Genomic DNA, 10,931 nt, shown 5'->3' with positions numbered 1-10,931 from the left:
AGCAAGACATGAGTGTTAACCTACATACTTAGGGGCTACGTTTGTATTCTTTGGAAGGTTATATCCAGCCATTATTTGTTGCTATCTTTGGTGATATTTCCTCCCTTGTAGTCAGGGATTGATTCTCCTGTAAATGGCTATATATATATGAGAAAATGAAGGCCGCACAAGGTGTGTTGTGCTTTCCCAAACTCTCTCTTCTTTCCAGTTTTCATGGTATCAGTTTGATCGATCCGATCCTCCCTTCCGCTCTGCCATGGCCACTACCTCCGGCCAAGACACCAACCTGGTGTCTCTCTCTTCCACCATGCCGGCCGCCCACACCACCCTCGTTCCTTCCACCGCAACTGCCACAGCCAATGTCACCTCCATCAAGTCGCACATCCCCATCGTCCTCAGCATGAAGGCCACGAACTACACCATGTGGTCCGTGTTCTTCAAGGCGATGTGTGGCAAGTTTCACCTGCTGCATCACATCGACGGTTCCATCCTCGCCGCTCCGACCAATCCAACATGGATTCAAGAGGATTGCAACGTCCTCTCATGGCTCTTTGGCTGCATCCACGAGAACGTTCTCACCGTCATGGTCAAGCCTACCCAAACTACACGGGATATGTGGCTTCGCGTCAAGGGATAGTTCCGCAACAACCGTGAGACCCGTGCCGTCTATCTTCATCACCAATTTCACTCGATCATGTAGGGTGATCTGTCGGTAACAGAGTACTCCCAGTGCGTCAAATCACTGGCCGACGATCTCTGCGATGTCGGTCACGCCATGTACGAACCGGCACTCGTGCTCAACCTTCTGTGCGGCCTTCGCTCGAGCTTTGCCAACGCTGTCGACAACATCGCCTTCAAGACACCACTGCCCTCATTCAGCGAGGCCTGCTCCTATCTCCTCATGATGGAAATGCATCAGAAGAACGACGCTGCCTCTAGCACCGTCCTTGCTATTTTTGGCAGGCCACACGTCGTTTGTGGCTCCGGCGGGTGCCAGTAGGTGGCTGGTGCTCAGCAGGGCGCGGGGGGGCTCCTCCTCTGGCGGTTGCCGCAACAACAAGCATGGCAAGGGTCATCGTGACAGGCGTGGCCATTTTGCCCCGAAGCAGACCACTCCGTCTCCTACCCCAACTGGTCCATGGATCTGTTTCAACCCCAGCACGGGTCTTGTCCATGGTTCGGGCAACACTGCTAGCCAGGGCATTCTCGGCCCTCACCCTGGCATGTCGGGCAATGCATTCACGACATTTGCTCTGGTGGCCACCACTTCGGCCAGCTTGGCCCAACCTAATTGGGATCAAGCAGGCCTCATCAATGCACTCAACGCCATGTCCCTCCAGCAGTCACCAACCTGGGTGATGGACTCAGGCGCCTCCTTGTATATGGCCTCCACTGACGGTAATCTTACATGCTCCTCTCCTCTCCACCTACCAGCCAATATCACTATCGGTAATGGTTCTATCATTTATGCTCTTCGCTCTGGTCACACCTCCCTCTCCACTCCTTCCTCCTCCTTTGTTTTGTCAAATGTTCTTTTCGTTCCATCCTTAATTAAAAACCTTATTTCCATACATCAATTTACTCGTGACAACTCTTGCTCTATCGAGTTTGACCCTCTCAGTTTTTCTGTCAAGGACTGCGAACCCGGCGTGAGATGGTTCGCTGCAATAGCTCAGGTGATCTCTACACCGTCCACCCCGTCACCACTCCTTCATCATCGCATGCCTACTTGATGACGTCCACCTCCCACGCCACCTGGCACCGTCGTCTTGGACACCCCGATCACGACGTTATGGACACTCTTCGTCGTTCCTCTTTAATTTCATGTAATAAAGGCGATGATTCTCTTTGCCATGTGTGTCAACTCGGCAAGCATGTCCGTCTTTAATTTTCTACATCTAGCTCTAAGTCTGTTGCCCCATTTCAGCTTGTTCACTGTGATCTTTGGACATCACCCATTTTAAGTACCTCTGGATTTTGATATTACCTCATAGTTATTGATGATTTCTCTCATTTCATGTGGACCTTTCCTATTTGCCAAAAATCTGAAGTTTCCATGCTCCTGCAGAATTTTGTTGCCTATGTGCGTACACAATTTCATGCCCCTGTCCAATGTGTTCAAGCTGACAATGGTCGAGAGTTCGACAACACTTCCTCTCGTTCCTTCTTTGCACGCCTAGGTATCATCTTTCGCATGTCTTGCCCTTACACTTCCCAACAAAATGGCAAGGCCGAGCGAGCCATCCACACAACCAATGATTTTGTCCGCACCCTTCTTTTTCAGTCTCACATGCCTTCATCCTTTTGGGCCGAAGCTCTCGCTACCGCAACATACCTTCTCAACCACCGTCCATGTCGTCCCATTCAGTTTGACACACCTTATCACAAACTCCACAAAGTTCGTCCTGACCTCTCCCATCTCAAAGTCTTTGGTTGTTTGTGCTACCCAAACTTATCCTCCACGGTCGACAATAAACTTTCACCACGCTCCACTCCCTATGTGTTCATTGGTTACCCTTCCTCCCATAAGGGATACCGCTGCCTCGATTGGTCCACTAACAAAGTCATCATATCTCGTCATGTTGTTTTCAATGAGACATTTTTTCCCTTTTCTCAAACTAACATGCAGGAACCCCGCGTTGATCTCGACCTTCTCGTTGATGACGTCGCCATTCACCTGGCCGGCGTCCCTGTGGCATCACCCGTCGCCCTCCTTCACACCTTAACGTTGATGCCAGGGCCTTGTCCACGCCTGGCTCGGCTGGCGTCGCCACTCAACTGGCCGGCGTCCCTGCGTCATCGCCATCTATTCAGCAGCATCCTGCTGAGACGCTAGGATCCACTCCACTTCCTGGCCCTCCTACTAGGCTGTATATTCACCTGGACAGGCTTGACCCGCTGCTGGGGCTGCGTCTACACCTGGCCCGGCTAGCCAGGTGCTTTCCCCAGCATCTTCTCACGGCGAACACGCCACCTTGCAGGCGCGACCCGCCCCTGGTTCGCACCCCATGCAGACCCGAGCCAAGACCGACATCGTCAAGCCGGTGGACAGGCTTAATCTACCTGCCGCCCTCGATACTGTCTCCCCCATTCCGAAGACGTATCGCGAGGCCCTGAATGATACGAACTAGCGCCATGCCATGCAAGAGGAGTATCGCGCCCTCATCGACAATGCTACATGGACCCTTGTTACGCGTCCTTTAGGCTCCAGTGTCATCACTGGTAAATGGGTTTTCAAACACAAGTACAACTCTGATGGGTCTCTCGCTCGCTACAAAGCTCGTTGGGTTGTCCGTGGCTATTCTCAACAACCTGGTGTCGACTTTGATGAGACATTCAGCCCTGTTGTCAAATACTCCACTATCCGTGTGGTTCTCACACTTGTGGCTTCCCGCCACTGGTCAATACATCAGCTTGACGTGAAGAACGCTTTTCTACATGGACATCTTGATGAAATAGTGTACTGTCAGCAGTCATCTGGTTTGAGGATACTACTCACCTCGGCTACATCTGTCTTCTCCAGAAGTCTCTCTATGGTCTCAAGCAGGCACCCCGTGCATGGTACCAGCGTTTCACCACTTTTATTCGGACTATTGGCTTTCTTCCATCAGCATCAGACACGTCCTTGTTTGTCTTTTGTCGGGATCAGGAGCTTGCATATCTTCTGCTTTATGTTGATGATATTGTCCTCATGGCTTCGTCGACTACACTTCTTGCAGACATCACCTCTTTGCTTCACCATGAGTTTGCTATGACTGATCTTGGTGCCCTTCACTACTTCCTCGGCATACCAATTTAGCATACTCAGGATGACATTTTTTTGTCCCAACGACAATATGCCGCTGATCTCCTCCAACGAGCTGGTATGGCCGATTGTCACCCCTCAGTCACTCCGATAGACACCAAAGGGAAACTCTCAGCAGAGGATGGACTTCCAGTAGTTGATCCTACGGAATATCGTAGTCTCACGGGCGCTCTTCAATATGTCACATTGACGCGCACATACTTATGTTATGCTGTACAGCAGATGTGTCTCTTCATGCATGCACCTCGTGAGCCTCACCTTGCTCTCATCAAGCGCATTCTTCGGTACGTCGAAGGCACCATGGATTTCGGCCTCTAGTTACGCTCTGCTACCTCTACAGACCTCACAGCATACTCTGATGCGGATTGGGCCGGCTACCCTGACTCACGATGCTCCACATCAGGCTACTGTGTCTACCTGGGTGATACACTCATTTCCTGGTCCTTTAAGCGCCAAACGACCGTTTCACGCTCCAGGGCTGAAGCTAAGTACCGAGTTGTTGCGCACGTTGTGACTGAAAGTTGTTGGCTTCGTCAGCTTCTCCAAGACCTCCATGTCTCGGTTCCCAACGCTACCGTGGTTTTCTACGATAATGTTAGTGCTATCAACATGTCGTCGAACCCCGTTCAGCACAGACGTATCAAACACATCGAGATCGATATTCACTTCGTTCGTGAAAAGGTTGCTCTCGGTGAAGTGCGCGTACTCCATGTTCACTCCAGACAGCAATTCGCCAACGTAATGACCAAGGGTCTTTTGGTGCAGTCATTCCAAGATTTCTGCTTCAGTCTCGACGTTCGGGAGCCTCACACTTCGACTGTGGGGGGCTGTTAATGTACATACTTAGGGGCTACGTTTGTATTCTTTGGAAGGTTATATCATGTGATTATTTGTTGCTATCTTTGGTGATATTTCCTCCCTTTAATCAGGAATTGATTCCCCTGTAAATGGCTATATATATATATATATATATATATATATATATATATATATATATATATATATATATATATATATATATATATGAAAAAATAAAGGCCGCATAAGATGTGGTGTGCTTTCCCAAACTCTCTCTTCTTTCAGTTTTCAATGAGGAGTGGTCCGTATTTTTTGCATGGAAGCTTTCCGTCTTAAATGACAATAAAAAATTATTAATTGTCACTGCAGAGATAAACTGAAAAATACTTTTTTGGACGATGAAATTGCAAAATACTGACATGCTGATCTGGGTCTCTGACCAAGCACTATGCAAAACACTGGTGTACCGAGCGTAGCGTCCACTCCTGTCTTCCATCTCCCTCTCACGGTGGGCCCCATCGACTCCTCCTTCCTTCTGGCATCAGAAACCCCGCTAAAAAAAGCACACATGAAAGGGACACCAAAACCCCCAAGGCGGCAAGGCCACAACCACAAGCACTTCTCGCTTCCAATCTTCCCTCCCCTGTTCCGCCTATTTGATTCGCCATTCAATTCAAGAAGCCGCCATGGCCGTGGCAGCAGCTGCGCACCAACAATCCAGGCTCCCTCGCTGGCCCTGACGCCAAGAAACGTCAGCAGCTGCCCGAAATCCGGGATCTTTCCTTCCCTTTGATTTGGCTGCGGGTTCTTGGGCGTGGAGAGGATGACGAGGGGAGGCGGAGGAGGGAAGGAAGAGGGGAAGGTGATGGGGCCGCTGTTCCCACGGCTCCACGTCAGCGACGCCGGGAAGGGCGGCGGCCCGCGGGCGCCGCCCAGGAACAAGATGGCGCTCTACGAGCAGTTCACCGTCCCGTCCAACCGCTTCAGCTCGTCCGCCTCGACCCGCGCCGGCGGGGGCAGCCTCGTGCCCTCGACGTCGGCGAGCCAGGTGAGCTGCTCGCTCTGTGCCTCTTAGGAGTCCCCAGTTTGTGCCCGACGAATTCGAGGAATGCAGAATTGGAACGCGAACAACGTCTTCTTTGCGCTCAGATTCCTCCACCCTGTCACGGTGTTTGCTGCTGAGTTGAGTTGGTGACAACTTGGGCATGTTGTGTATGGTGGTGCTATAGTGGCAACATATACTAGTTGCTAGCTGGTATACAGAGGGGATAGATCACACTGACCATTCCATTAATTGTGCTTCTTCCTCGGCCTGTGATAACTGATACCATCCAAGTATTTATGACCGGATGGAGTAAGCTGCGTACTGTGACCATCAAAGGCAGCAGAATAAACAGATACAACTATCGGCACTTTGCATCATGAGTTGGATGGCACTTTAGATATCAATTGTGTGTCTAGGGGGAATTTCCTAGCCAAGATAGCTATGCTGTTGTCAGCTCAGCTATTTTCGCATCTGCCGACCAATCTATATAGTGTTGTTGTGATGCCTTCCACTTAGTTCTATGTGAGGCTCAAGCGTCGAGCTGGTCTCTTGTATTGTGTTAAGTTTAGGCTCCAAATTGTGCTGCTTGATCTCTAAAATTATTTCTGAGATGCAGCCTAAGAACGTTTGTATGAGGACATTCGCTATATCTGCAAACCCACAGTGTATACGTGGGCACAACACACAAGTGATCGATCTGTCAGTCTGCAACAAATTCCCTTGGGACACCATTTGCAACCAAGCTTGTGGATTGAGACACTCACTTGAGCTCAGTTAGACAGTTACCACTCTCTCGCCATTCTAGTTATTTTTGCGAATTGTATGTAACCAAACTTTCTAGGAAGTTTCTTCGCTGAGATGCGCTCTTTGTAGTACATAAAGGGAAAGGTGCAGAAGCAAGTAGGAAATGATCAACTGTTAATGGGAAAAGCTGTGCTTCACGTAAATTCATTGGCATGCTCATTTGTTACGATCCTCAATATGTATGATATAATATATATGCTTGACTATTCGGTTTTCTACAAGTTTGTAGGACAGGAAAATGTTGCGGAGAACAAACATGTGAGAACCACCCACAAGACATAATTTACTTTGCAAGTACGGAGGTAGCAAATAGTAATAGACAAGAAGAACCAATGGGAAAACTCCAAGCCATAGATGTTAGATATTTAGACTCCCATAGAAATAAAGGCAAGAAGAAAAAAATGAAAAAGAAAACAGGGGTTACTTGCAGTCTTGTCTCTGTCCCTATTCCCCCCCCCCCCCCCATTTGGGGTAGAACAGTGAGCAATGAAAGAATTAAGTTTTTTACCATTAGGTACTCCATTTCAGCATTTCTCACCTCTAATCTAGTTTTAAATGGAAGTACCTGGATACTTTGAAGGTTCTGTCTATCAGTTTGCATGGAGGGAATCTCACTGGATGTGCCTTGGCAAACGTAGATAGCAATTTAGTATTCCATCAGCAATTAATTAAATCTTACAAATTACTGACACAAGCTATCTCCATCCAGGTTTATGTGTATGACAGGCCTCTGTTCCAGCCCTTTGATATGCCTTCAAATGAACCTGCTCACTCATCTGAAAAGATCAAAGGAAACTCTATCAACAGGCAGTCTAATAGCACAAGGAGAGAATCTGGGAGGCTATCCTCACAGACCAAGAACAATGACGTTTATGCTGCAAGATCAATTGCTGAGTGCACCTCACAGCATAGAGTGAGCATCATCGTCAAGAATTCTACTGGGAAGGAAGTGGCCAATGATGATGAATTTATGGTTCATTCCATATGTTCTCCCAGATTTCCTCAACATTCTACTAAAGAGCATGAAGGTGTTCAAGGGAAATTGAAACCCCTATGTGCTACAAATCCACACAAAAGTCTGTCTGCAATGTCGAAATCATCTACAAAATGTGATAATGCTGTGAACAGGCACTTGGAGAGAATCAATGTTTCTGATATGAGATTAATGAGCTCTCCAAAAGCTAAGGAGAAAGAACCAGTGCAAGTAGCAAAAAGCGTGCAAGTTAAAGAAAAGAGTGAATCAATTCGAGCATCCAAAGATAAGTTCGGAAACAAAGACGCTAAAGTATGTTCAAAGAGCGATAAGGCAAGTAATATAAATAGTTCTGACAACCCACATCTTGGAAATAGCGGGCATCAACCTACAAGCATGAATGGAAGTTCCATGAAAGCACAAAACCCTACAGCAGCCAAAAATACAGTATCCTGTAAACCCTGTCTTGATTTAAATAACTCTAATCGGAATTCTAATTTACCAGAAGGAAGTTTAAGAGAAGCTGGTGCAAAGAGAAAAAGGTCACTAGGACATCATGATGTAGAGCAAAATGATGATTTATCCGACTCCTCAGTGGAATGTATACCTGGGTGGGAGATTTCTCCAGACGAAATTGTTGGTGCTATTGGTCCAAAGCATTTCTGGAAGGCAAGAAGAGCTATGCAGAAGTAAGTATACAATGCTTGAGTAATTGTTTTGTATCAAGTATTTGTAGGATTCATTAGAAAATTACTATGTTCTGTTTCACTTCATTTATTTTCATTTGCTCATAGTTTTCAGTTGATTGTCATATGAGAAGACAACACGAAGATGACATTTCTCATTGTTTTTTCTTGCCCATATCTGTTGTAGAACTTCAAAATAAAGTGTAAATATATTTTGAATTTTGAAATGCCTTCACTTTTTTCCTTTCAAGTAGAAATCGAATAGTACATGTGTTCCTGTTAGACTGATACTATGAATATTGATTTTTTTTGCTTCCCGAATTGCTTTATAATGTTCTTTCTTGTTGTTTTACACCTTGTTTTGTTTAAACTCTGCAGTCAGCAGAGGATTTTTGCTGTCCAAGTATTCGAGCTGCATAAGCTGATAAAAGTGAGTCTGCATAAAATAAATAAAGTTTTCTTCCTTCTCTCATTCATAAGTAGGTTAGCTTGTGGATACAATCTTTTGCAGAATGTAATTATAACCCAACCCAGGATTGAATTGACTTCCATGCAGGTGCAGAAATTCATTGCAGCATCTCCACATCTGCTTATTGAAGGTGATCCTTGCCTTGGCAATGCCTTAGTGGGAAAGAAGAACAAGCTGCCTAAAGGAAATCTGAAAGCACAAACCCTGTCAATCGCAAACAAGGATGATATTCAGCCAACTATAGAGCAGCCAGAGTTAACAAAAGAAAACACTGAAGGAGACCCGCCATCCCCTTCTCGTGATGATGGGCTTGGCGGCAACCATCATGATCAAGCAGCAGCAAATGAAGCCTTTACAAGCAACTCTCCAGCTATGCCTGCTGCTCCTGACAACAAACAGAATAGCTGGTGCATGAATCCGCCACAAAATCAGTGGCTTGTCCCAGTTATGTCTCCTTCTGAAGGTCTTGTCTATAAGCCTTATACCGGGCCGTGTGCTCCAGTTGGAAGTTTGTTGACCCCATTTTATGCCAACTGTACTCCTTCTACGGCATATGGCGTTCCGATGCCTCACCAGCCACAACATATGGCCCCTCCTGGCGCTCCTGCCATGCCCATGAACTACAACTACTTCCCACCTTTCAGTTTACCAGCATCTGCAGTTGAGCAAGGGAGCCATGCTGCTGCATCACAGCCCAATGGGCATGTAGAACAACAGTCACGGATCTCATGCAACGACATGTCGCACCCGAGTGGCATTTGGAGATTTCATGCATCAAGGGACAGCGAGCCTCAAGCCAGCAGTGCCAGCAGCCCTTTTGGCAGGCTTCAAGGTGATGGAAGTGGCCCGGTGTCATTCTTTCCGGCAGCTTCAGTTCAGAATGCCCAGCCTCAGTCCTCATCTGGAAGCCGGGACAAGCAGAACCATGTGATCAGGGTTGTTCCGCATAACGCACAAACTGCTTCAGAATCAGCAGCACGGATTTTCCGGTCAATACAGATGGAGAGGCAGCAAAACGATTCGTAGCTGGTAATTGTGTGGTTGCCTGGTTGGAGGCATTTGATCATAGTGTGAATGTAGTTTACAGCTCGTCCAGAACTCCGGATTGTTGTAGCTCTCTTACCTGATCATCGTAGACCTGATAATATGGTCCTCTGTTCACTGCAGGTTTGTAACACAGGGTTCTACCAAAGTGGTGGCCCTGTTATGATTAGGCAGTGGCTGGAATCCGGTATATATATTTGCTGATCAGCAGTATTTCTGTAACTTGCAATAGACAATGGGTGGTAACTGGTACAGTAGGAAGATGAAGTCAGAAATGGCTCTGCTGGTATGAGGGGATACATTGTTTATACAGTACTAGTAATGTAGGCTGCTGTACCATTCATAATGAAACGGCTCGCTCTATTTTGTACAGTTACCATATGAAAGCTGTACGGCATGCTGGGCAATGAAGCAGATGACAGAAGCTATTATGCTGGAAATCATCTGTTGCCTTGTTTCTGTTCTGAACTTTGGTTGTGGATTAAACAAAGTTCTATGTTGCTGTTTATCCATGATAGTTCTTTCTTTTTATCAATCGAAAATTTTGGTAGATTTTATATCAGATCTGATTGGGAAGTGGTGCAGCAATTCAGTGTAGAAACGTTGGCACTGAGCATGATCATGCTAAGGCCAACCATGTTAGAGTTAATCTTGCTGTTTAGATTGGTTTAAGCTAGTAGGATTAGTGCTAGCATACATACATACGTGCGTGAGTTTTGTATCTGCATGTCTTGCATGCATGCACGTGTGAGTCCATGTTATAGAACGAAAGTCTAGGTCGTGGTTTAAGGCAAGTTGGGTTCCCTTACCAAATTGGTATACAAGTCAGACTTTTGGGTTTGTACGTCAGCGGAGTCCGGTGGCCGGCAGAGTCGTAGTGCCCAACAGCCCAAGTTTAGGTTAGGTGATTTAGGCTTTAGCATATATAAGCATGTGTAGCGTGAGTAATTTTGTGCCGTGAGAAAAGAGTGGATCGAGTTGCATTGTAAGGTTTGTGCGTGCGTGAGAAAATAAAAAGAGCAGTGTGTGTCTAGTGTTCTTGTGTTCTTGGTGATTGTGCCGATCTCGATGAATATCCAAGAAACCCTGCCTTCTAAAACTCACGGCGTGCACGGGCCATCGCCCCGCAGCGCCATTTCTGCTATAAAACCCACCACCCCTAGATCCCGGCCCAGCCTAACTCCCCAAGCCCTCATCAGCAAGGCAGCACCAACTCCTTTCGCCAGTCGGCAAAACCCCAAACCCCACCGCTTCCCTCCGCCGCCGCCATGAACAGGAGCGGATTCAACGGTGCAGCAGGAGGCTCG

General features: G+C 47.1%; 2 protein-coding genes across 3 annotated transcripts; both read left to right on the top strand.

Annotated features, from left to right (window-relative positions):
* The first annotated feature begins 307 nt into the window (after window positions 1–307).
* LOC133904220 (uncharacterized) lies at window positions 308–1,000 on the top strand. The gene is made up of 2 exons (XM_062345683.1): window positions 308–586; window positions 701–1,000. The coding sequence occupies exons 1-2, from the start codon at window positions 308–310 to the stop codon at window positions 998–1,000; spliced, it is 579 nt and encodes a 192-aa protein (XP_062201667.1).
* Window positions 1,001–5,158: 4,158 nt separating this feature from the next.
* On the top strand, window positions 5,159–10,130 carry LOC133904810 (ELF3-like protein 2). Of its 2 annotated transcripts, XM_062346374.1 has the most exons (4): window positions 5,160–5,651; window positions 7,162–8,114; window positions 8,490–8,541; window positions 8,668–10,130. In XM_062346374.1, exons 1-4 carry the CDS (start codon window positions 5,427–5,429, stop codon window positions 9,604–9,606), a joined length of 2,169 nt encoding a protein of 722 aa, XP_062202358.1. In that variant the 5' UTR covers window positions 5,160–5,426; the 3' UTR covers window positions 9,607–10,130. The 2 variants fall into 2 exon arrangements, with proteins under 2 accessions (XP_062202367.1, XP_062202358.1); XM_062346383.1 differs by lacking the exon at window positions 8,490–8,541 and having other exon boundaries at window positions 5,159–5,651; window positions 8,646–10,130.
* Window positions 10,131–10,931: the final 801 nt, after the last annotated feature.

This window comes from Phragmites australis, chromosome 2 (assembly GCF_958298935.1).
Source record: "Phragmites australis chromosome 2, lpPhrAust1.1, whole genome shotgun sequence".
Classification (NCBI taxonomy): domain Eukaryota; kingdom Viridiplantae; phylum Streptophyta; class Magnoliopsida; order Poales; family Poaceae; genus Phragmites; species Phragmites australis.
This window is presented reverse-complemented; position numbering and strand designations above follow the sequence as displayed.